Here is a 27137-nt window from a genome sequence, read left to right on the forward strand (position 1 = left end):
CATCATATATTATATTTTCTTTTTTGCATGAATTATAAAATATTGCTGACCTACAGAGAGATGCTTTTTCTCATATCTAAACATTGGCTTAAGCTTGCAGTATCAAATGTAGGAGTGCTGCAGCTTCTTCACTTCTAATCTGTCTGTATTTCAAAGGAGCTTAAGGCACATAAACTTTTATTTTCCAGCCAAGTTAAAAAAGCTGGGAAAAGCCAAACTGAATGAGCCTACACAAGCTGAATAGAGGTTTTTCCTGGTGTGTGTTTGACACAAGAATATATGAAGAAAAGGAGATCTGAATGGATTGGTGCTGACCAAAACAGAAGCAAGTAACTAGCCCTCATAGCTCCCAACACACTAAAATCCCAAATTCTCTTTCAAGTCATTTTATAGCAATATTTGTTGGGAGTTTTATTCTCAGGTTTTATAAACAGACATTTGACTCAATGGCTCTACAGTTCACATTATTTGCCCTATATGGTGTAAAAGGTAATTTATAAAAATTGAATGTACAAGTTTTATCAAAACCAAATTAGTGACCTTGATCTGTAAGGTAAGTTGGCATAGCATGAACTGGAAATTCAAGCAAAAACTGGATTTCACCCCATAAGCTCAGCTAGGACATGCTACATATGCAGCTCTAAAGAACAAAAGTTCGACAGGCAAGGGTATCTCTTGCCTAGTATGAAAATCCCAGATTAGTAAATTATTTCTTATCGTTACATGCTTTCCTAAATTAGACTCATGCAAGAAGCTTTATGCTTCTCACATGCTAACTGAAATAAGTAGGAGAAGAGCCTACAGAGTGCTTGAGGCTTCCAGAGGCTTTGCTGGGGCTGGTACCATGGTGGGATGTCGTAGTTTGGAGATGTTTGTTTGTGTGAGTGCTTCAGGCCTCTGAGCTCTTTCTATCCAGGGAGCCGTGGGGCTGTTTGCACTGGAAGGCTTCTCAGCTGCAGGGACCTGGGTGGCATACCCACTGAGTGCTGCTCTCCAAAGTGCTCGAGGGGTTTTGGTTAGATATGTCTAGTCTTCGTTCTGGTGAGATTAATCAGAGCTGTCTTTAGGGACACTCTTACTTGCTTGAGGCCCCCTTGGAAGCATATAAAAAGATGTGTGCTGCTACATCTGTCTTTGACAGAAAATTATTTATACTTCTTCAGATCTGAAATGCCTTCTGAAGGTCCTTTTTTTCTCTCTGCTGAAGGAGTCCTAGGACATAGATCTAACCTTAGACACTTTTCTTAGATGCTTGAAGTCTGGCCACTGGACTCCAAGACTTAGTGATGTGAAATCTTACTTTCTTGTGCTGTACTTAAAGACCTCTGCCTCAAACGAGTGTTGCTTCAGTGGTGTGAAATGCCTAGCAGCTGTATAGTTTGTCTGGGCATTCACAAAATTTCTTGAAAACTTCCCAAGAAATTTTGAACTCCTAAAAATCACATAATGAAACCATCAGAAAACAAATCACTATGAGCAAACTCTGCTCTGGTCCATGACTACCTGACCACCTCTGCCCCCAGTGTAGCAAGTCACTCTACCTTTGAACACAAACTCTGTGCCACCCATCACTTTGGAGGAGTGGACTCCCCGGCTGTAGCGTCCCTTGGCATAGATGGTGAAGGTGGGGTGCTTGCAGATGGGGTCGGAGTAGTGGTAGTAGTGACCCTCCCAGGTGTTGTTGTTGTCATGGAAGATGAAGTGCCGAGTAAGGAAGAGAACCTCTGGTCGCACCTCACAGCGCTGGCTCACCCACTCCCCGTGCAGCCCTATGGTCAGATCCGCCTTGGGGGGCAAGATGGGAGGGTGGTGCTCGTCCGACCGGTAGATGATTCTGCAGGCGATGCACGTGCGGTCGTGGTTCTGAAACAAAGCAGAGAGAAACCCTTGTTAGGCATTATCTGTGATACAGGGCAACGAATCAGGCCAGCCACTTCATGCTGAAGTGACACCAGCCCCACATTTTAATGCATTGTCATTTCTTATCTTGTTAGTGGTACCTTTGGTTTTGTACATGTAAGACTGCACAGCAGGAGAGCACTTAAGAGATTAAGTCCCTTGTCTGCGTTTATCTGAAATTAACATATTAGTTCAGCTTTTTATAGAACCTAGAAAAGGCTGACTTTACCCTTCAAATCATACGAGAAGCTGGCAGATAGTAATTTACTATGGTAGGGACTTTGCAAGACTTGTGTTAGAAATCAAGACATTTGCTGAGCTCTTATTTTGCATCTATCTTCTTTTTAGTTGTTAACTTTGGGTACTGTAGACAAACATGGGTGTCCTAAGGACATTTTTCTTTTTGGATGGCAGCCTGGGAGAACAGTAACCAGCGATTTTAAACTTTTTTCAGCTTTTCTGAACCCTAATGCAAGTTTTTGAAGTGTGCGACATGGCCAGTTACCACTGAACGTGGTGAAAGCTTTATGGCCCTCTCCAGCCAGAACAGGGTCTGTGGTGCCTGCTGAGCTCCATGATGGCTCACTGCTCCGGGCCAAGCAGCAGCCTCAAGTAGTCAAGTACCCCAGCCCTAACCATGAGCACAAGGGGTGTCTTACTAGGGGCGTGCAGGCTCCAAGTCCATGGCAGGAAGAGAGGGAATTTCACACTGAGGCTTCCACCTCCTGCCATCAGAAACAACAGAGACCTGTAGGTTGTTCCTGAGGCTAAGTCTTTCTGTTAGGTTTTTGCCTTGTTGGCAAAAGTTTGGCCTCTAAGTTTTCAAACTTTATTTTGCACTTTTTCAATGGCAAGAGAGAGACAGCACCATTAGATTTTGTCTCTGCTCTGCTAAGCCTTGAATTAAATTTTATGGACCAATAGAGGAATAGGATACTAATTTTTTAGCTCATTTTATTGATGGCAAATAATTAGCTTAAGAAGAACAACCCCTCAATATAAAAGCAGTGTTGTCGCCAAGGGAGTCATGGACTCCTCATCCCTGGAGGTGCTCAAGGCCGGTTTGGATGGGGCTTTGAGCACCTTAGTCTAGTGGAAGATGTCCCTATCTATGGCAGGAGGGTTGGAACTAGATGATCTTTAAGCCCTCTTCCAACTCAAACTATTGTATGATTCTGTGATTCTGTTTTCCTGGTGCCTGTGTTGGGTTGGTGATGTGCTGTTTGTTTACATCTCAGGACTTGACAGTAGAGGCTTTCTACTCAACTGGTGACGTGTGGAGGGGCAGTGCTCTGAGCTGTAAGCAGGCTTACACTCAGAGTGAAAGGCAAAGACTACACAGATAGCTTGTGCCTTCATCTCTCAAGAGCACTACGTGATCCTTCCTGGAGAGAGGGGGATGCACTGGGGGGGTTACTCACATCTGCCTTGTTCAAGCTGTGAGGTGCAGTTCAGAGCATATTGAGTTAAGAGCTAAAGCTCACCATGCAGCAATCGGGAAGAGAGATTTATACAAATACTTTATCTTTGAGCCCCTTTCCAGCCCTCTTTTTTGAGGTCTCTCTGAGATCCTTATATAATATAAGTGCTGATATTCATTGCTCTTTAAAGTCCATGTGAGCTGCTGTGGAGTCACCATTTCTCCACTCACTGCCTTCAGCTCACAGCTCACTTTAGGGGTGACATTCATCCAGTCTTCATTAGTGCCCTGAGTTTCTCCAGTAATATGATATGACCATAGGTAGCTTCAGAGAATCAACATACAACTTCCACAATATATCCCTTTTACACATATTAAACAGGGGTTATATTTGCCCACACCTCAGACCAAACAGTCTGTTTTTTTCACCAGAAAGTTTTTTCACCAAAACTGAAATCAATGAAAAGTCCTCTGTTCTACATCCCTGGGATGTAGAATAATGGTCTATGTGCAAAATAACTATAAATGGTGTAGCTCAGGTTGATCTGAACCAGTGCTGACCCACAGCCCTGCTCTGAAGAGGAAGGATGTTGGACTTGGTAACCTCCAGAGGATCTTTCCACCCCAAAACACATGGTCTTCTGGGAACTATGTGTCAGCATGCAATTCAAGTGGATGCACTTCTTTCCCACTGTGGAGCTTTTTAAATAATGTCAAGATACACTTTTTCAACTAAATTCTGCAAGCAGGTGCAAGGGCTACTAGTACTTTAGTGAAAAACAAAGAACATTTAATTGAGTAATTTAACACAACTGGTGAAGTTAGCACACAGACTTATATTCAAAAAGTATTTTTGAATTGTAATAGAAATAATGCTTTTTCTTCTTGGACATCAACATCCAGAAGATGCCACCACTGCTTTGCATGGACACCTCAGAGATCCAGGCCAAGGGATTGCTCTGTGGAAGATGCCAGTGTCTATAAACCACTTGTTTCTCCAGCGTGGCTGTCCTGCCATGAGGTAGACTGGTGTCACTCCTCTCTAACACATTAATGGCTAATAAACTGAACTGATGACAGTAACTTTACAGCTGTGATTGCCCCACTCACATAAAGTGAAGCCAGAAAGCGAGATAAAGACAGTGTTATAAAATTAAACATAGCTTATATAAGCTGAATCAGTCAATAGTAGGAGACAATTTCTGCTACAGTCCCTTTTCTATTGAAGTAAATTTGAAAGCTTTTATTATCTCCCTGAGAAGACCCTGGCAGAGCAGTATGTTGATTTGGTTTATATTCACATCTTCTTCTCAGGAGCCTGTCCTCCAAAAACAATTTTTGAGCCAAGGCAATTTAACCTCAAAACGAGTGATGTCTGTTGCCCTTGTTCAAAATCTGAAGAAAACCAAACAGAAACTCAGCCTGTTGTCTTTCTTGTTCAACCCTTGGCTATGAGATTCCTCTGCTGTTTCTCAGGTCTAGTGGATGGACGAGATGAAGATCTGTAATCAATCCTGTTTGCAACTACATAATTTTTTTACTTTTTTTTTGAACCAGAAAGGACTATCAAGCATAAAAGTTCTTTTTGCTGTTCTTCTAGCAGCGATTCTAAAGTTTCATCTCTTCTCCATGCCATTAAAAAACCATGGGTACTATGAGTCAAGACTCTGATGCTGGGAAGGAATATTCTCATAGTTTGATGTCTTCTCCATCATACTGGGAGTGCAGAAGATGCTGACTGGTAACACCTGCAGCTGCTTAGTCCCTTGTCTGTGGCCAGTGGCAGAGTGGGCAGAAGAAGGCCCATGGAGATCCACAGTGGAAAACAATTCATAACCACAAGCAGCCCCTTTCTCCTTATCAGGGATGGGTTTATGTCTTAGGGCATAAGAAGGGGTTACTTCCCAAAACATGAAACTACACTGTCTGGCATTACACTGTGAGCAGAGGTGACTCCTTTGGCAAACTCTAGGAAGGTCCATGTTAACTTTCTGTTACTTTTCTGTAGCTCACCTGGCTCTTTGACCTCTGTGGTCCAGAACCAATGTACCTCTGTGCAGCCCTTCCAACTCTGAAGGCTTTGCACCAGCCTTGATGGTCTGGCCAGTTGGGCTGCTAAGAAATGTCCAGCCTGACGGCCTTCTATTTACTGATCACGTGTCTGAATGAAGGGACAGAGGTGAACCGTCACTTTTTGCATCGAACCAGGAGTGGGACAAGGAGAGGTTGGGGCAGTGTGGAAGGAAGCAGAACTACACCCTTCCCAGTAGTGAGACAACAGCTGGCTCAGGCACCTCATGCGCCTGTACCCTGAACACATTGGTTCGCTGAGACCAGCACTTGAATCTAAGCCCAAAAAAACCTTTTTTTTTTTTCTGTGATACTATCTTTCACAAAGTTATAAACTTCTTAGGAGAAGAATATGCCATGTGTAAACTCCCTCAGCATGATTTTTGCCTGAGTAATGGACAAGGGAAAGATCTAGTTTTGTTATGAGGCAATTCAACTTAATTTTGGAGTAATTTATGTTTAACAATTGACTGTATATTTCCCTCTTGCTTTTTTTAGGACAGCTGCTCTTGGATCTTAATTACACTAGCTGTGCCTTTGCAAATCACTCCCTTTCCATGTGTCTCAGGGAAAGATTATTTTCTAAAAACAGACGTTCAAAGAAAATAGGGAACAGAGACAGAGGACACTTGAGTCCAAACACGATTAAGTACTCTCTAATAAAAAGCTCATTTGGGCATGACATAAACTAAAAAGCAATAAAATGAGCAGTGGACAGGATGAACATCTGTTCTATGTTTTGATTATCTTAGGTGTACAACGCAATATTTTTAATAGTGGGCTCTTGCTTGAAGGACTGGCCCCTGAAATGGCTGGAAGATCCCTTCCCATGATGGGTCCCTCCTTGCAGCTCTGCAATGCCAAATTCATAGTGCCCCAATTCCTCACCCTCCTGGGTGTTTCTTTAAAGCCAATTTCTGAACTAAGCCATGTGTGCTGAAACAAGCCTGAATCTCCAGCTGGAAACTCAGCATTTGTAGTTGGGGAGAAATTAGCTTGTGATCTGAAAATTTCCACCAACATTTTTTCTTATCCCTCCCTCCTGCTGTGTCAGCTGAAATGGTAATAGGGCCAGAGAGCTCTGGAAGCCAAGTAGGGAGGTTTCTAATAAAAAAAGGCAAACAAGGATGAGGTTCCCTTGATCTTTTTTCCAATTGCTGTGGATATTCAGAAACATAAACCCTCCCAGCACAGTTTAATTTTCTCTTAAGTTCTATAGATTTCTATGGCTTTCTAGGATTAATTTGCCTCTAATAAATTCATGGTGTTCCTTATGGCCGAGGCAAAAAAACTATCATACAACTGGGATGCTCTCGGAGCAAAGGTGAAATGAGCTTTGAATAACACCTAGAAAGATCTATTTGGAAGGTGTTCCACTTTTCTCTGAATGCCTTTGTATTTCGATGTTGTTGTTAAGAGAATAAGACATCTATGGACCAAACCATTTTCCAAACATACAGAAAATGTGCCCTTTCCTTAGGGTTCAAGCAGAAATTGAAATCAATGCTTAATTTTGAGGCAAGGACCTGCAGTATGTACTGCAAGTTGTACTTAGGGACAAAGCAAACAAACACTAATAGTAAAGGGGAGGATGAAAAACTAGTTATTTTTCAACTGCACGCCTTGTTCAAACATATTTGCTCTCTCCCCTGTATATCTAGTTACCCTTCATATCTTGAAAATGTGTCTGTAAATACTATTTGTCTGAAACACCTCCAATTGTAATTCAACCTTTCTCCAGCAGAATTATAATCGATGACTATTCTGATATTTGCCCATTTACATAATGGAAAACTAACATTATTTCAACTATAACTTACTTTTTTTAAGGGAAGATTCATTGCTCAGACTACTTAGAGTCTGAGAGATGCAGTGCATTCTTAGCAGAACAGACTGCAAAATTAATGTGATATTTTAAATTAGATTCTTATCCTTAAAAGGACATGGCTAAAGATCTGATTAAGTATACACAGTCTGGAGGAAAAGAGATAGGAAGCAAAATTTTGTTTTCTGGTATTCAATTTTTCTCTGAAAATCAAATGTTTCTCTTCAAAAAAAGGAGAAAAGCATTTTTAGGGATTTCTTGCTATTTATTTTCCATATGATGGAGAATTTTGACCATTTTCTGTCAGGCTTTCTCTGTTGTCTTTTCTAGCTGCAAATAGTTGGTATTTTACCAGATTAGACATAGTAGGAAGACAAAAATAATAGAAGGTAGCGATGTATAGTAAGGTCCTAAACCATCTAAAAATATGGCAGCTGCTGTTATAGAAGGCCTGATGTTGGGGCAGATGTAGGACTACTGCTGCTCAGAGCTGACCAGGGCTAAAAAAAGCAGAGGATAATTCTGTGAAGTGGTGAACCCAGTTCCTTTTCTCAGTAGCAGTTTGTTTTAAACATGCAACGTCTTTAAACCTGCATGAAATTGCTCAGCAGATTCCCAAAGTAATTGGAGAAATTGTCTCTCCTCTTTTATCTTGAGCTGCTGCACGATGGACACATCCTTTCCATTCCATAACCAGGTTAAGAGATTCAGGTATCAGCTCTGCCTCAGCAAGATGGACAGCACATGTTCTTTGCAACTGTCTGGGCCGACATTGGGCTCCTCACTCACCTCTCCCCCCCCATCAATGGCAGTGTCAAGCCAAAACCCAGAAGCAGGTCTCATTCATGCTTGGAAAAGGAGGACAGGTTGCACCTATACAGAAGGGTGAGAAGCAAGGGACAGCAAAGTCCCCAGCACTTATCCCAGCTCCCTTCTGCACCCTCCCATCACTGAGGAAGATGCTCCTGACCAAGCTGTGGAGCCCACATGAGGAAACCCAGGCTCTGGTTGTTCACAGGGTCAGGTTGCTCTTTCACTGGGGGCTTCCCTTTTAGGGTGGATTCTGTGGCCATCTTGTCTGGCATTGGCTATGCCACATAGCATATGACCGGGTCTGGCATGTTGCACCCATCATACCCTCACTGCAGGGCAATGTGAGGTGAGGGAGTAGGCATTGGGTTTCCCCAAGCGTGGGCTCAGGCTTGAACTGTGTGTGCAGTACAGATCTAACCAGTGGCCAGGGATCTTGTAGAATCCAACAGTCACAAAAGCTGAGGTAGGAACCCCCTGCCACGTGAATGCACGTATTACTGTGAGGGGAAGTACTGAAGAAGAGGGGAAAGAAAAATCACGCTTAGCACTGATCTCGCACACCCACCCGAATACCATGTGTCACAGGTAGGGCTAGATGGGACAGGAATGAAGCATGCCTGGTCAGGATGCTTTAAACCTCACCACCCAAGAAAACCAGGTACCAAGTTTTAGTGTCAGTAAGCAAATGCTCCCAGGATGAGTATAAATGGAAATGTTCTCTTGGGAGAACATCGGTTCAAGGAAATGCTTCCAGCTCAACAAAAAATGTTGGATGGCTTTGCTTCACAGTGCCAAGGAGCCAAGTCCACAGGAAGGAGACCTTTATGAATTGCTCAGTATAATATCAAGCTCACTCCTCCACCACTTCAGATAACTGCAGACCAAGACAACGCTTTAACAAAAGGCCACAAACTCTCTCCACTGCAAAAGTGATAATCTGCAGGCTTTCCATGACCTCATATGAAGCTGAGTTGACTAATGTGCATTAGGCTGGCTCTGGGGAGTTGAGAAGCACGGCTGACACAGTTATAATTCAGCCTGCCAAATGGAATGAAGAATAACAAAGATTTAAAACTTTAATTAAAAATCTTGAAGCAAGTAAAATACTTGCTTCAAGTAAAACACTTGAGAGTGGTAACTCCTTTACAGGGTTGTCAGATGGGGATTTCTTTTGGTGGGGAGCAGAGGTACTGCAAGCAGGAAGGAGGGTAGAGATATGCTCAGATTTATCTGCAAATGTGTACCATATATTCTAAGATATTGAGGAATGGTTTTTATTAACTGCTCTTTTGTAGGGAAAGATAGTGAAAGAATCTGAAGGCACTACCATTACACAACTGTCTGATCTACGATGTTGATTCTGTTACACAACCCTGCATAAAACTGAAATAAACACAAACAACATGAAATGCAAAAGTCTTCTGGTTGTTCTTTTCTGGTGTAAACTACTTTAGCCTGGGAAAAAGACAAGAACAAAGAGAAAACCAGACTTCTCAGATGAATGTGCTTGCATGTCATCCATCCCATTAAAATGATACTAAGTTATGGTGACATGAATGTTTTATGAAGTATTAACAAAAAATACTTCCTGGAAAACCCGAAGGGACAGCTTAAATGTCCATCTTCAAGAACAAAGTATTCCCAAATAAAGCTGCCTTATGTGTTTATTATGCCTTTAAAAAGCAACTTATACAGCCCCTGAACCATGAAGCAATATTACCAGCGAGTCCTCTCCCCCTCTTACAAAGGGATGAAGCAACTGTGCTTAGATTCCAACCATAAAGAAGGTGTCAGTAGTTTAGATACATATCTTGAGTCGATCTGAAGGCCTGTGGTTTATTTTGCTATGCTAAATAGTTAATAGGGTGTCACTGCATTTGTTTTGGAGCAGGCTTTTACTGGAGTTGCAGAACAGACAGTGGTAAGTGCAGATGTGGCAGCTTCAAAGGAGCAGGGCCACAGCCGACAGCACTGCCGAGCACGGCAAGGACCAACCTCAGCTAGAAGCTGTTTGCTTCTCTCATCTCTGCAGGGCACAACACACACTGTTACTGTTCATAAACCTGGAATTAACCCATTTGAACATTCTTCTGAATATTCTTTCTTTGCTTCCTCTCACAATTTCCCCAACCAAGAGCCTTTTTCAAGTAATAATGAACAAAAGGAACCCTTCAAGTCTTGGCTTAATCTAAAAGTCTAGTGGCACTACTCAGGCAAACAAAGGAGTTTTGTCTGCCAAAATTTTACTTTTTGGTTGAGATAATGTTTTGCATATTTCTCTGAGGCACTTTACATGTTGAACATCTATTTATTAACTTATGATTGCATTTCCCTGTGAGTTCCTCAAGTACATAACATTCCCCTATAGGTGAAGTCACTGCATTTCAAAGAGATGAAGACTCAAATTCTGAAAAGCACAGAAAACTTTGCACACTTTGTTCTTTCACCACCTGGCTAAAGGAAAGCCCTAACACCAGTCTCCATACATTGAATCTGTATTAGCTGTAAATGCCAGGTGCTGCTGGAAGTCAGCTCCCAGAGTGAATAAACCTGTAAAAGACAACTAATCCACTGGAATCACATTGTCAAGGGAAAATGTCCTACTGAAAGAGCGTGGCCAGCAAATGTTTGAGCATGACAAAGAACGAAGGTTATCCTAGCACTTTCTAGGCTTCTTGGGATGTTCCAGATCACTCCGGCCTTATTCTTAAATAATGATCTAACCAGAATGACCGGTCATCATAGTCCTGCTCTGATCTTTCCTGTTACTCTGCTAATGATAAAATAGCACAAGGAGTTCTTTGTTTACAAAGCAATATTACTGAGGCAATTACATGTGAAATAAGTCTCCCAGAACTGCTCTTGTACACATTTTCTGCAGTTTAGAGCAGACATCGCTGAAAACATCTGTGCTGCACAGTGAACAAATACTGCATTCAAGCCTTCCTTCATGCTACAAGTCCCTGCATACATTTGTGATTTTACAACTAATTATGCAGCCTTCTTGGTGTCATCCTAATTGGGAACATTTTTTGTAGTATACATAATGATGGCCAAGCAGTTTCCCCAGCCTGCCCTTTCCACCCATGTGTTCTCTCATGCTGGCTTCATGGGCAATATCTTGAATCACTTGATACACTTGCAACACCAAGGGACATCAAAGATGTTCATCTCCATTCATCAGTCAGTCCTAACTGATATCTTGAGCCAGGTTAGGAAACGGCTAAGATAAATCTATATAGTGATCTATTTATCATCTGCACTCTGGAACTTCCATGTATTTTACGGGAGGAATTTGTTTAAGGTATGTTCTTATCTAAGAGAATTTGTAAAGCCTTAAGAAATGACATATTATATGTTTTTAAAAGCTCCCTGATTTTATATGAGCATTTGAGATACTGTAATATGTGAATTTATTCAGATTTGTAGCTCGGCATAAAGCTGTCTGGTTTTTGGACAGCCCTTTTGATTTACCATCCTGTGGTGAAATCACTGCAGGAATTTGGATAAGGTCCAACTGTATTTGTTTAAAGTCCTGATCATGGGGCTTTGGCATTCCTAACATATCCAGCAATCATTTGCTTTTAATTACCGTTCATTTCAACCACACAAGTAATGAATGTGGCTACCACATCCAATTTACAGGCTGTGTAAACTCTTGAGCTGGGTGGAACTTTCTTCTATATAGAGGCTTAACTATAAATTTAACTCAAAATGTGAATCCTCTTAACTTATTTTAGGCAGGCCTGTATAAGTCTAAAACATAAATAAATAAAAAGGAAATGAAAAAAGCCTTAAATGAAAGATTCCACACAATACACCTGATTCACTTCAGAGGCAATTTCCTGGCCTCCCCAACCTCTTGGTATGACTGTGGAAACCTTAAAAAAACAAGTTGATTTAACGTTTCTATTTATTCATGGTGTCCAGTTTCCAGAGGAGTCTGTGACTTGTAGTTTTAAACTCAATTTAGCATTTAAACTCATTTTCAGCTGGGTCCCAGTGGAGCAACAATTAGAAAAGGAAAAGAGTTCAAAAAAGAAGGGTTATAACCTTTCAACGGTATGTTTGCCTGGACCCTTTTTTTTTTAAAAAAAAGCACTTCTATTACTATTCTTCTTCCACTTGGCAAACACTAGGTCAGAGAGCCGGGTTGAGAACCTGCTGGTACAGAGAACTTCATGGTTAGGTACAAATCAGCACCCAGGGATCTTTCATGGCAGCTTAGGCAAAGGTTCATTTTTCAGGGGTATTGCTGTTTATATCATGCTGAAAGCCTAGTATCAGCAGGCCCAGCTTCTCTTGAGAGAAAAGAAATCTCATGTCAAATCTGGGCATGAGGGACCTACTAGAAAACATAAAGAGAAGCTGCATTGTTGCACACTCAAAACTTGTGTTAAACCTACATATCTTTTGCCATTGAAGGCTCCAGCTGAGACTGGTATCCCAGCAATCCAGATGCTGTATATATATATATGTATATATGTATATATGCTATACATACATTGTGGGAACCAAGCAGACCACGGAGACAATGTCTGCAGGAGAAAAAGAAGTAATGTAACTTGTCAGAAGTCATAATTGGCCAAACTCGAAATTGATCAGTAGCCTGCAAGTCAGGACCTGGGGGCCCCATTTATTAAACTACTCAGTTTCACCACGGAGAGCTGGAATCTGTATGTATTTTGGTGTACTCCGAGTTAAGCTGTGCTTTCTATAGTATCAGCACTTTCTGTCACCATTAGTACTGTTACGAATGGGCTTCTAGTGTCATAAATTCAGCCTCAATGATTCAGCCTTGCCAAGAGCTGCTTACCAAAAATCACTTTTTCTTTCCTCCAGTTCTTGTAAATATATGACATGGAAGCCTCCCCTGTGATCCACACTGCAGGCTCTCCCGATTGGAGTGCTTGGGACCATCTGGACATGTGGGGCTGCAGGATAACAGATAGGGTGACCAAGGCAGGCAGGCTGAGCCTGCTCTTTTCTTCCATATAGCGGTGTCACCCACTCATGTCAGAATGGATTGGATCACTCCTGAAATATTGGGCTTTGTGAACATAAATGAGAATATCAGTGCTCTCACTGTTTATTTAGCTAACCCGTCCAAAGAAACAGGCCTCTCATGCAAGATTTGATCCCTTAAATTTGAGAATTGTATTTTAAAGGGGCTATATTTTAGAGGGAAAAAGAGATGTTACAGTAGCAGAATAGACAGGCAGGAAAATCATCACCAGTTTGTCCTAAAATTACAGCAAACCTGGATGACAAGCTTAATTTCATAAAGCTGGCTGAGAGTATATTGGACTGTTCTGACTGTAATGAAATTACTACAAGGTGGAAGTGTAGGCATTTACTATGTTATCTATCAGCCCATAATAAGACAAGTAGATTAGACCAGAAAAAAATACTCAGCTACAGTGAATTAAATCAAGATTTTGTCTCTGTTCATGTGGTCAGAAAAAAAAGCACAATATTTTCTAGAACAGATACAATATAGCTGGTGTCTGATAACTTCTATCAGCAGATATCTCCAAGGAAGAGATTTAGCAAAGAACCCTCACTCCCAAATAAGTAAAATGAAAGTTGATATGCTTGTTTAATTAAGTAAAGAAAATCAAAATTTTGATGAGGATTATGTTGTGGTTCATCTGCCGCTGCTGCAACTCTCTATTTTGGGAAGATAAATAGATTTAAACAGAAAATTCAAATTTGCCTGTGGTCATTTGAAAAGAATATAAGAATGACAGAAATGACAACAGTTTTAATACAGAAACACAGTTGACTGTGGATTAAAATGATACCTAGGCCAGGCTATAAAACTATTAATAAAGGCAGATCACAAAAGGTCCTGAACTATTGAAATTTGATATTCACAGGAGGCAGACACAACCCATGGTTTTGAATGGAAAGGAAAGCCAAGGCTTTTTCATCAAAACTCTCCCTTCCCCTGTTGTGTTTCCTGCTATTGCTGATAAGCTGAAGCTGATTTTTGAACCATTTGTGACTAGGTGATTAAAAATGGTGGTAATGCATTAGCTGGAAGTGATTCTGTGGCAGCGCCCAGCTGGAGCACACCGACGGCGGCAGTGGTACCTGGCAATGTGGTTCCAGTTGCTGCCTGCCTTTGAAATGTCACCAGGAAAGATCTATAGACAGCCTTCCTGTTACAGGCCATCAGTGTCTACTCCTCCTGTTTGAGTTATATTTAGCTTACTATGGGTTGATCACTTCCCAATGAAGTGGAGGGCACTTTGAGGCTCCTCTGAAAACTGAATTATCAAATGGAATTAGAGCTCCATTCAAAATTCACCTGTTTTTCATTTCATTAATGTGTATGCCTGCATCTGGATCCACGACCTGCACAGCCTACCAGTTTTTTACCCTTCATGCTGCCCCTTCCAATATCCTCTTCTCTTCTTCAGGTTATGGATTGCCCAACCTTCATATGCTGATGGAATTCAATTTCCTCTCTCCCTGGCACTCCCACAGCTATACAAGCATCCACTGATGCCTGTTCCTCTTCTCCTTTCTCAGCTCTGTATGAAACCTTCTTCTCAGCTGCTAGCCTACAGCCACGGTTCTGGCCAACCACTCCCATCTCTGCCTACAAGTTTTTGATTCCATCTTCAGAGTGGCCTTTATTGGCCTCAGTTCACCAGACTACTTTTTTGCATATTTGATGCAGTCACATAAACCACAGCAAAGTTACTATTCTCACAAAATAACTTCTGTGATCTTTTGTTAAGTGGTTACACCATCTATAAGGCTGCAACGGACCACTTATATGTGCTTATATATAAGCACATCTACATCTTAAGTTACACTACTTAGAAGAACTGAATAATTTGGGCTTTGCCACCAGTATCTCAAAAAGAGGGCATATATATACACATACACACTTACCTTGGCATTTTGAAGGGGAGGTTGATAACTAGAGGGCCGATAGTACCTCCTCTGAGCAGCATCAGTGTGAATGTCTCCGAGGAATAGCTCCTCCACAAGGTGGTCTAAATTGTGGTGCAGGTACTGCTTCTCCACACGGATTAGCTGGAGTTCGTGCATGGCAAAATTCAGAGCTTTGGTGCATTCACAGCCATTCTCTTCTCTCAGCAAATCGTAACTCACATCCTGCTCCCAGGGACTATCTTCTGGGATAAATCCAGGACATGTGTGGTTCACCAATTCACTTAATCTTTTGGCTACTGCTTCGTTGTGGCATATGATCTGTACGTTGCGTAGCTGATAGTCAGCTTCAGTGCCCCCTCGGATGATCCAGGACGCCTGCCGGAGGCGTATTTTGCCACGTATAACTAATGTGTAGATGGGGTTTGTGCAGCGATTGCCACCATAATAGAACTGGTAGGCCTTGAAAGTATTATTGTGGTAGAACCTGTAAGATCTTGTGATGAACTCTGGGCCTGCTCTAACTTCGCAGCTGTGGGAAGAAAGAAAGAAAGAAAGAAAGTGTGGAAACAAAATTTTAGCAAGGTGGCACATCATGTACACTACAGGCAACAAGACCCGGACCCAGAGACACCTGGGTGCTAATGGCCCCCTGGCATGAATGGGAGTAAACAGGAACTAGTCATCTGTGGCCTGCCGATTAATCAACAATTCCCTCTGCTGTTATTAATGTGATCATATCTAAAGGCTTTATCTTCTGGGTTTAAATACTTTGAATCATGTTTTGCTTTTTCTTTTTGTTTAGGACCACCATGTGAATCAATTCTTCACTGAAAAAAGTAGCAGCCTTTTAAACATCTATTCCTCTCTTTTGCATGGTAGATTTAGCATAAATAAATTAGCATAAATTTAGCATAAATTTAGCATAATAGACTGATAACATCAGAAAGTGAAGTGCCGTATGTCCACGGAATAGCACAAAGAACTGGCTTCTAAGCTGCAGTAGAAGCTTCTCAGTGTGAGTTCCATGAGCTCTGGTCTGCTGAGGACATGTAGGATCATATGCTCAGCTTTCCCACTCAAACATTCAACAGGGCTGGCAGTTAACACAAACTTCTGACTGTTAATGCAAAACTTCTACTTGGCTTGAATTTGGACCATGCAATATTCAGGGTGGGTTTTTTTGGTTTGTTTTTGGTGTTTTTTTTTGTTGTTTGTTTGTTTTGTTTTGTTTTTGTTTGTTTGGTTTGGTTTTTTTCTTCTTTTTTTTTTCTGAAGGTGTAAATAGCAGTTAAATTCCACTTCCTGTAGAAAGCCCTTTTGTGCCTTCAGACTTGTTCCCCTTGTCACCTCTACACTGCTTAACATAGATTCATAGAATCATTAAGGTTGGAAAATACCTCTAAGACCATTGAGTCCAACCATTAATCCAGCACCGCCATGTTCACCAGTAACCACATTCCAAGGCCACATTCACATGCCTTTTGAATACTTCCAGAGACAGCGACTACCCCACTTCCCTGAGTAGCCTATTCCAATGCCTGAACATTGCCTTACAGTGAAGAACTTTTTCCTAATATCTAATCTAAACCTTCCATGGTGCAACCATTTCCTCTCATCCTGAAATACACTCTGTTAAAAAAACCCCAGTCTTTCCTACTACAAGTCACTTCAAATGAGCATGTGAATATTGTCTGCTGAGACACAGGAAGCAAAATAGCTCTCTCAATTACAAGTCATCATGTGTAAAGAGTTACAGAACTAGCGAAATACAGCTTCTTAATTTTCTTTTGCTAATAAAATCTGTGCTAGACACATGCTCTGGAAACAAGTACTCATTCAATGGATCTAATGGAAGTAGACAAATACAGTACAATGTTATGTTTGAATAAGCATTCACTTTGACAAGTTGGTAGGCTTCTTCCTATTCAAAGAGAGATTTAAAGATATTTCACAGCATGCTGTTTAAAATCCAGATTATAAATTGATTCATCAAGACAGCTTTATAGCATGCTATTCTAATGTACATAATGCTACTCCTTCTCCTTTTATGCATAAACATATAGAGAGCATCTGGAATTTAGAGCATCACCATATTAAAGAAAATATTTCCCCTGCTGCTTGAAGTGGGAATATTCACCCTTCCTTCTCTGCTCCTTCACCCTCTTCTCTTCCTCATCTCCAGCATCTTGTTTTATCTTTCCTTACCCAGTAGAGACCCAGTGGCCCTCAATATTGGGAGGCATCTGCACAGTGATCCGAGCTCCATTGTGAAGGTGTTTCAGCATGTGATGACACTGTGACTCCTTGAAAGCCCTCCACGCACTCTTCTCCAAGGACCGAGGGTGGGACCTGCTGTCTGGGTGAAGAAGAGCAGAACCTTCTCCCAGCCCTGTGATAGAAAGTGTAAATTATATCATTAGACCCTGATGAGAAGGGCTTCAACATGATAAAAGAGCCTGTGAACATCTTGAGTTGAACAACATTTGTTCGCATTGTTAAGTTTCTGGACAAATACTGTTTACATTTATTTTCTTGTCTGAGAAAAAAACAAACCCACAGGAAGCTCTCCCTTTCTGTCAGACCACTAATATTCCACTACATAAATTTGCTTTACGAAATACACTAGGGAAAAGAGCGTGAACCAAAGTGTTGTGTTTCCACACCCAGGAGATGTGGCTCTGAAAACGAATTTTATAGACACCTCTGTAATCTCTGGTCAGAACAATTAAAAACCTGGACCTTCAAACTCTTAGAAAGTTGCATCCAGGTCCGGACATAAACTTTGCGGTTTCAGCCCACCTCTAATTTGAACGCTTCTATAATAAACTTGCAAATAAAGACTACTCTTAAAAGTCAAGGGAAAGCCTCTGCACACAGGAAGCCTCTGTGATGTCTGAGATGGTCAATTAAAGGCAGATTCTGCTATTTTTATTTTAAAGGGGAAAAAGAATTTCAGAAGCTAACTTTATCTCCAGCACACAGTAATTTTGGTTTCTAGTAATGTATACATGCAAAATCCACCAGCATGCTCTCTACGCAATATTAATTGAACAAAATGAACACATAGTTTCAAAAGGAATGCGTCTTTACTCTTTTAGGCACAGCCTGCTCTTAGATATGTTTGAAAACATAGATCAAAAGAAAAACACACATCTAGGGGTTAAAAGGTGACAAACATAAACCTTACATAAAGTGTTGGAAAATGTGTTACATTGCCAGAAGGAATACGAGTACCAAAGAGGGCTAGAAAATGGATATGGGGTGGATGGAGCAGTTGGTTGAGTGCCTGGGAAGTTTGGGCAGCCATCTCAGGAAAGGGATGTCTCGCTGAAACATGCTCCCAGGGGCAGAGTCTGGGATTGATCCCCATCTTTTCTGGTGCCTTTTTAGATGACCAGGCTCAGAAATTGGACAGTTGGGGATCATCAGTGTGTGGTGTAACGCTACACTGTGCTGAGCCACCTAAGACAGGATCCTACACTTTATGTCCCAGACCACATGTAACTCTTGGGCACATGCTTGGGCAGTGTGCAGCATCGCTACAGAAATTACAAAAAAAAATAAAGCAGTATTATTTGGTGTTAAGTAGGCACTGTCTTAAACCTTTGCCATTTCCTACTCCAAAAAAACCCCACAAAAAAACAGGTGTCAGTGATTCATTATGTTGGCTAGGTCTTAGATCTTCCAGAAGAAACTTGGGTAACACCTGAGAAAATGGCATTGCTAAAAATATAAATACATGTCAACCATTTAAAAATGGCAATTCCTAAGCTAAACAGAGGCAAGGACTTATCCAGTAGACAGGGTAAAGAACAATCAGAAAGAATACAATAAATACCTGAATCTAAACAGTGCTCATGACCAAATGATTCCAAGATTTAATGAGATTAATGAATACAACCTCGCAAAGTCTACTGGAAAATCTGGTAGCTTTGTTGCAGGTTACAAACAATTCTTCAATGTGAATGGGAATTTATGGCCTTGCTTTCTAAAGGGTAATAAATACTAGGGATGCTTTGATATTTGAGCATGCCATCTGAGATGCCCTTCCAAAAAGCTTGATTTTCAGGGGGTCAGTATTTCTTCCCTTCTGGAAGTCAAGGCTTCTCAGGTATTTCCACATTGCTGAGCAGAGTCACTCATGTTAGCACCAAACAAATCCCATTCTGCAGGCAGAAATGGTAAAGCAGCATCAGAAATGGTATGGCCAAGGCAGGGTGATGCTCTGCTTGAACTGACTACCCAGGCTCAGAGCATGTTTTGGATCAGAATTGACACTGCCTGCAAGGTACCTGGTAGGGGTTGTAGCCACCAATGCTAACTTTCAACAGGATGTCTCCCACAGACACATTTTCTCATACTGGAAAAGTCTGAAAATTTACATTTCCTCTTGAAGTTGTTAAGTATTTGAAATCTGCCACCAAGAGGAGGTTTTGAAATTGTTCAAGTGACTATTTCCAAGGCATATTTATTATACTACTTGCTTTTAAGCAGTTGTATTTTGCCTAGCTCATGTCATATGATTCATGAATACGTGAATAGAAATGATTTATTCACGTAAGCATACTTGGGCATTTAATTTCTTCAAGCAAAAATCCTTCTGTGGGAGGATACCATCTTATATGTGCACATATCAAAGAAGAAAACACAGTGACCACATTAGACATTCTCAATTATTCCCTGAAGGAAATAATGAAAAGAAGGAGTTTTTCAAAAGGAGTCAAACTTTATGTGGTATTATACAGTGTCTTCTCTTTGATAAAGCTCAAAAAGCAATTGTGTCCCAGCTCTCCATGTTACATGTACATAGTTCTGTCTGCAACTTGCAAATGATAAACCGCAACCAGTGAACGGAAGGGAGATTTACATGAATAGCCCTAGAGACCTGTACCTGAAAAGGGGGTATTTGTTTGAGACTATGTCCATCCAACTGTGACAAATGAAGGCAAGAACAATTTTAGGTAATCAAGACCGGCATGAGAAAATAATGAAGGCTGCAGAGACAGAGGGAGAGATGTAGAAAACACACACGTAGGATCATAGAATGGTTTGAGTTGGAAGAGACAAAGTTTATTCAGTTCCAAACCCCCCCGACCATGGGCAGGGACACATGCTACTAGAGCAGGGCCTTCTCTTCTCCAGGCCTAACAACCCCAGCTCTCTTAGTCTGTGTTCATAGGAGAGGTGCTCCAACCCTCTGATTATCTTCTTGGTTCTCCTCTGGAAACTCGTTCCAACAGGTCCATGTCCTTCTTCTGTTGGGGAACCCAGAGCCGGACACAGTACTTGAGGTGGGGTCTCACCAGAGCAGAGTAGAAGGGCAGAATCACCTCCCTAAACCTGCTGGCCATGCTGCTTTTGATGCAGCCCAGGATACATTTGGCTGTCTGGGTTGCAAGCACGCATTCCCAAGACATATTGAGCTTCTCATCAACCAAGACCCTCAAGTATTTTTCCTCTGGGCTGCTCTCAATAATGCTAAGGAACATCACATCAGTAGGACCCAAATATCAGAATATGAAATACAGTGTAAAATTAAGAGACAGCTATGAGACCTTTACCTATGTTTGCCTTGCTAGGGCAAGGAAATAGTTAATTTACTTCCTTACAAAGTAATCATTTCAACACTTTTGTAATTACTGACATATGCCTGTAGATATAACTTCCATACAAAGGAGATGCAACTTCCTCTTGTGCCATCTGCAGATCAAACACAAGACCGGCGATATGCTTCCCACACAGAGCAGTAAACCAAACACCATCTTCCTGTGTTTTTCCTCGCAACAGGTGCTCAGAAGCAGAGCAATGTCCCCCTGCTCCATCCTTGGCAGTGCACACGAGGTTTTGTTCTACAAAAATTAGGTCCTGCAGGGATGATGTCACTAATTTTAAAAGATCCATTTGGCCAAGTTAAATGGGACATCGCTGGAAGACTCAGGATTAAAACAGGCATTCACAAAACTGGGAAAAGGATTTCATGAGTCTTTAGAAGCCCACTTTGCAGCATAGATGCAGTTGCAACATAGTTGGAGCCATTACTTTCATTCAAGGAGATCCAAGTCCGCTATTCCCTACAGCACTGACAGATGGTAGGTTTCAGTATCTCCATGACTGAGCATCTCAAACTCAACTGAGAATATCTCAGACTCTGACTGACTGTTTAAATTTTTGTGTGTTATGAAGGAATCTTACCCACTTGTTAAAAAAAATGAAAACAAAATCTACCCATCATAAAATTACTCAAAAGTGTGACAGACTTCAAACAAACAAACAAAAAAAATCTCTGCACGAGACCAACAGCAATAATTTCGTGAAACCTGTGGTTGGCTCTCATTTTAGTTAGACCACAACCAGAGATCATACGATTGTATCACCCACTCCATAGTGTCTGTTTTCACAAAGGATCAAGTCCAAAAGGAAAAGGAAAATTCCAGAATCCATCAGAAATGCCAGGTAGAAAAACAAAGCAAAATAAAACCATTTTATGATGAGCTGATATCCAGCTTCTCTTTCAAAATCAAGCTCTACAGTGTAGGTCACAGCTTTAGAATTAAACTAATTGAATACAGTATGAGAGGTGCTATAGCTCACTGGGGATCCCTGCCCAGGCTCTCACAGATCACACTTTACAGGGGAAGAATGTAACATCCACCTGAGTGGGAAAGTGGAGGTCTGTACAGCTGCCACTCCAGTTAAGACATGGATAGGAGCACGCACCACACCAGACAGAGGGCTTCAGGCTCTCAGGTTCACTTATAAACCTCTATCTGATGTGGGAACAACCATTCAAGATAAAAATAATTGTTAAGGGAAGATAGGTTACTTTCAAGTTCTTCAAAGATTTCTGCACATAGCTGTGAGTAAGATACAAATCTTAAAAGGGCAATCTGTTGGCAACCCGTTACCCAAACGTGTTTCAAAAATGGTTACAGTAAAGCTTTCCGCCAACATTTCTGCAAAAAATTGCAAGCTGCTAGAATAAATGTTTAGGTTTTCTTTAAAATAGTATGCAAAATAGCATGCAAATACAATTGCAACAAAGATAACGTTGAGTTCAAGCAGAGTTGTGCTTGAACACAAATAGTTTTAATTTAATTCATGCCTAAACACCCTGGCCAAATTCTATTCACAGCTATGCCAGATTGCTAAAGTATAAGGCAAATAATCTTAAATATTAACCTGTTTAAATTTTATCAGTTTAATGAACACCTCTACCAGAATCTAAGCCATGGCTTTAAACATGTCCAAGTGTAGCACTTCAAACCAGGGACTTTCAAAGCTACCAGGTGTTCAGCAGGTTCATCCTTTGCTAAATAGGAGAATATATGTTACCTGAAAGTAGAATTCAAACCTGGATTTAGGCTGGGATTGCTCTGCAGGAACCACTTCACCTTTCTTTCTTTCTTTTTTTTTTTAATTTTAATTTCTAGCAATGTAAATACAGATGAGCACAATTTTATTATGAATTAAAAAACCCTTGAGTAATAGCACAAGTTCAAAATATGCGATGGCTTCATCTCTGATAGAAACATTTTAACATTCATGCTTTACTCCTGCAGCAATCTCTTTTCAAGTTAGAACTTGTCTGAAACTTGAAAAACCTTACAACAGATAAAGAATAATTGGCTGGATTAACTTTATAGCTCTCCTTATCTGGGCAGTTGCCCTGCACAATTAAATAAACAGACATTTGGATTATGCTCTTTCTTGATGTGGGGTAGTGTTAGATAATGCCCATGACAGGCCTTTAGCTATAGCAAACTTACATAATTGCCATGGAGAATATAATGTCCTGTTACCAAGCCCTGATCTGTGTTTACCAGTGTTTTCCCTGCACTTGAAACTTCAAAGAGCCCTTGAAGGACTGGGACCTAAATTAGCAACTACAAACAAAAGGGTTGGGAAAGGAAAGCCGGGTTTTATGGCCTTGGAAACAGACAGGACAATGACTTCCTTTCACATGTATCTGTTGCCTCTCTTGTGCATACAGAGTTTCCACATAACACTTCTGAAGAGACACAAATTGAATGTTTCAGAGCATGGAAGACCCTGAGGAGAGATCTAAAGTATGTTTAGAAGGTACAGCTAAAAGGTAACTGCCCCCAAACCTGAAAGGCTGAGCATAGAGGTCCCCTGTTACCCTACAGCTCAGTCCTTACTCAATGCCCCATCTTGGAAGAGGTCAGAGAACCAAGCACCAGCTACACAGCCCATAACCTCTGCTTAGTTGAAGCTCTTAATTAGGACGGCTGCTGCTACCCATGCAAGGTGAAACAGCACTACCTAGAGTGTGGGCTTGTTTATGAAACCCTGAAGGGTTAAAGCTCACCTCCCTTCAGGGCAGCGGGAACTCTGCCACCAACATGAGTGGGTGCAGTGCTGGAATGTCAGTGCAGTTCAATATCAATGGTAGTTTGGCCTTGCCCTCTTTGAAAGAAACATCTGTCAGAGACATCTGCCCTGTCCTCCACCCACACCCTGGCACTGGGATTTATTCCAGAACTGCCCCTAACTTCAATGGGACTTGTGGCTGAGTAAAGACAACACTAATAATCCTCACTACATATAATCCTACCCTCTATCAGCCTTGCTTAAAGCATCATTTCAATAATAAAATATTCCCCTTGATTTGAATAGCTACAGATATTTGCCTTCAGCGTGGTTGAGGCTAGTTTTGGGCCTCATCACATGGCAGCCTACTTCCTACAGACACCGTACAAAACACAAAAAAATTACCCTTGCTGTTGATGACATCTACATCTTGCCACTGTTAGCCCCCAGTCAAGCTACAGAGATGAGTGAAAGAGTTTACACTGACAGAATTGTGAACAAAATTGAGTCCATCTTCTAACTCTCTCTGCAAACGCTAGAAGTCTTACACTAAGCAGGGTGCCCTCCCATATTTTTCTCTTTATTGTCTTCCAGATTTTGAAATGTGTTATTTAACTGAGGGAACAGATCACATATGCCTTTTGCACGGAGCACAGTATATGTTCATTTTATAGCTATGGGTATTTATATCTTCTGATGTATTTACTTATTACTTTCCTGAAAAGGTTTTGAAATAAAACACTTCTATGTAACTAACTTAGGCAACATTGCCAGAGAACTTTTAAAAGCACAAAGTTTTGCTCTGAAAAGCCTATCAGTCTTGTCTTCTTAATCTTTATTAGTACCTTTTCCATGATGTTATCACCTAATTGTTTTAAAGTTTCTAATTCATTACTCTAAGAGTAGCATAATCGGAAAAAGACTAAAGTTTCTTTTTAGCATCTGCATTTGTAATAAAAAAAGTTTACATTTAGAAAAGAAATTAGCCAAATTTGTTTCGAATTCACTTGACCAGAGCTCTTATTAATCAGGTTTTCTGGAGCTGAATGATCTTAGTGTTTGACATCTGAAACTTCTGTGGCTTTTCATCTAAGTAAAGAAAACAGTGATAATGGACAACTTCCAGCTGCAACCCTTTTTTTTTTAAATGACACCATACAGGTTTTTGATGAATGAGGACAAGTTTTTCCAAATTTCGATTCAGTGATGTTAAAGAAGGCATTTCTTAATGTAATGAAAGCAGAAGCTTTAGCCTTACAGGACATTTTAACTTGCTTTACAAAGCTTTAAGCCCTAAAAATCCTTAACCACCCACCCACATTCACTCAATTTTAACCCTTAAATTGCCACATGCAATAGAAATGCAAAAAAAGAAAACATCACATGCTGTAAAGAGGCTTAACACTGCAATTCCCTGGGATTGGTGGTTATTCTTACATATTACCAATTCAGGCTAGCTGCTGACCCAAGGATGCTTCTATTGACTCCGTGGCATGGAAAGAAAAGCTCTTGACCAAGTTAAAACTAACAGGGTAAATACATTTACGTGCACTACATTTCAGTGCATTATATGCCACTGATATATTTTTCAAGTTTGTAAGAGCACAGTAGTTTCCAAACACTTGCAACTCTGATCCAAACTGTGCACTGTTACGTTAACAAGGTGTTTGTCTTTATGTACAAGGTGGAGAGTTATATATTTTTACAAGAACTCAGGTTTATGTTATTTGGTGAAATATAACTGCAGATGGAAGAAATAGATGATTTTCTTTCTTCATCCTCTTTTGGCAGCTGCTGTTTTGATCTGATCACTGGCCCTGATTTGTTTCCTGCTCCAACCAGGGTTCAGCTCTGCTCTGTAATTCCAAGCAGATGAGCCAGGGAGTCCAACCCTGTAATTACACCTCCTCTCTTTACCCTCTAACTTCAAACCTCCCATTTCAATTTCTACGTCTCAGATCACAGAGTTTTAAAGAACACCTCTGGCATCCCGTCAGGTCTGGATCAGCTAAACATGTTTCTGCGCTCTCCGGATTTCATAGCTGAGCTGTGAGAAGGGTATAAAATCCCCTCCTGGGGAACAGAGTCTCCTCCTCTTTCTTTCTCAAAACAAAATACACCATCAGAAGCCCATGCTCTTTATTATTTATTAAATACCATCTGTGTGCTTAGCACTTGTACAAACATAGAGAGAGAGAATCCCTGCCCCACAAAATCAACCCCAGGAATAGCTTTGAAATCCTTACCCCAGCTCACAGATATCCCACTGAATCCATGTAGGTCACTTGCATTTTAACAGTTAAAAAAAAAATAATCCTGTTTTTACGAGTAAGCTTGGGGTCCTAAGAAATTTAACTGAAGAATGCTGGATGCTACAAAGGACTTCAGAAGTAGGAACACTCTTCAAAACGATGCTATAACTGAGTAGCTTGAGTCACACTTTCAGAACGATATCGCACCCAGATTTTTCAAATCTGGATGCCAAATGTTAGACATACCTAGGCAGCTCATTAAACAGCCTCCTTTTCAAAAGTTCCTCTTGAAGAACACTGAGTTTCTGGAAAGATGGGTTATTTAAGTGCATAACAATGGATTTACAAGCTGAACTTTTAAGTTTAAACAGGCTGACTTTTCTCACTAAAATTTTGCAGTTTCAGAGATGTCAGTCCAGTGCTAAACTGAGAGACCGTCAAAGTGGGACTGTGTGCAATAACAGCCGGAGTCTCTGCGCTCTGCAGCAAAACAATTTTAGTTGGGCGTAGACTCGGTGGCTGGCACACTGCTGCCAGAGGCTTTCCAGATAATACCTCCATGGCAAAAGATATCTTCTTAAGAAGCGGTGGAACGCGGACCCCGCAGGGCGTCTCGGCGAAACTCCCTGGAGTTCGGCAGAGCCAGCCCTTGCCCGGAGGTGAGTAAAGAAACTGTGTGTGAGGCGCCCGGACCAGCTGCTCCATCCAAGCAGTCACAGGCGTGCAACATAATCCGCCGACACTCACTTCGGAGCGGGGCTCTTTAGGCGCGGGTTTACCCACCTCGGTCGGCCGCCGCTCCGCTGCGCGGGGGTCCCACCAGCACAGCGCTGCAGGCAGAGCCACCGGGGTCTCTGCGCGCCTCGCCATCCATACGGACCGCTCCTCTGTCAGGAGACAGGTCCTGTCTGCTCCCCGTGCCGAGCAGATGGGACCCAGTGCTCCCGGCCACGACGGGAAAGCGCACCCACCCGCGACCCTCTGCCCTCCACCAGCGAGGTTTTGGGGCAACCTCGCAACCCAGCCGGCTTTTCGGGTCACCCCATGGGCCGAGACCCGCAGGCAGCCGCCCCGCACTCACCGTGCAGCAGCAGGGCTGGGAACAGGTACCGCATCAGGCTGCCGTACGGGGCGGACATCTCCCCGCCTCGCAGCGCTCCGGCCGCCGCCACCTCCCGCCGCGCCGCCCGCGCCTCAGCGCCGCCGCGGGCAGCCCACGGCCCGGCGCTGGGGGGCAGGCGGCTGGCGGGGCCGGGGGCCGCCGAGCACCCTCCGGGGCCGGGCGCCGCCGCCGCTCCCCCTCCTCAGGGCTTCTGCCCCGCACGCCGCCCCCTCCGACCCGGCAGGGCTCCGGCTCGGCCGCCGCTCGGTGCCCAGGGATGCCCACTGCTCCACCGCCGCTTCCCCACTCTTCTCCGCGGAGCGCTCCGATGGCTCCGCTTCATATTTCCCCTTCCAGCAGGAGGAGGAGGAGTGGTCGGGAGGTGGGGACTTTTCCCGGGGCGGGGCGGGGGTGTCTCCACCGCTGAGCTGACGGGCGCTCCAGGCTATGCTCTCACGGCGGGGGAAGGAACGCTCGGGAACTGCTGGAGGGAACGGGACAGAGCGGCCACCGGGC

The 27137-nt window shown here is 42.2% G+C and overlaps 1 protein-coding gene across 1 annotated transcript in view; it reads right to left on the reverse strand.

The window, feature by feature from the left end:
* APCDD1 (APC down-regulated 1) overlaps window positions 1–26711 on the reverse strand; it is a 31454-nt gene extending 4743 nt beyond the window's left edge. The window contains exons 1-4 of the mRNA XM_027676714.1: window positions 26601–26711; window positions 17142–17325; window positions 14934–15465; window positions 1542–1863 (exon numbers count right to left, since the gene is read on the reverse strand). Coding sequence (XP_027532515.1) covers window positions 1542–1863; window positions 14934–15465; window positions 17142–17325; window positions 26601–26658 — 1096 coding nt within the window. The 5' untranslated portion in view covers window positions 26659–26711. The remainder of the gene's footprint in view (window positions 1–1541; window positions 1864–14933; window positions 15466–17141; window positions 17326–26600) is intronic.
* Between the last annotated feature and the right edge of the window lie 426 nt (window positions 26712–27137).

Source organism: Neopelma chrysocephalum, unplaced genomic scaffold, assembly GCF_003984885.1.
Source record: "Neopelma chrysocephalum unplaced genomic scaffold, ASM398488v2 Primary Assembly neopelma1_22, whole genome shotgun sequence".
Lineage (NCBI taxonomy): Eukaryota > Metazoa > Chordata > Aves > Passeriformes > Pipridae > Neopelma > Neopelma chrysocephalum.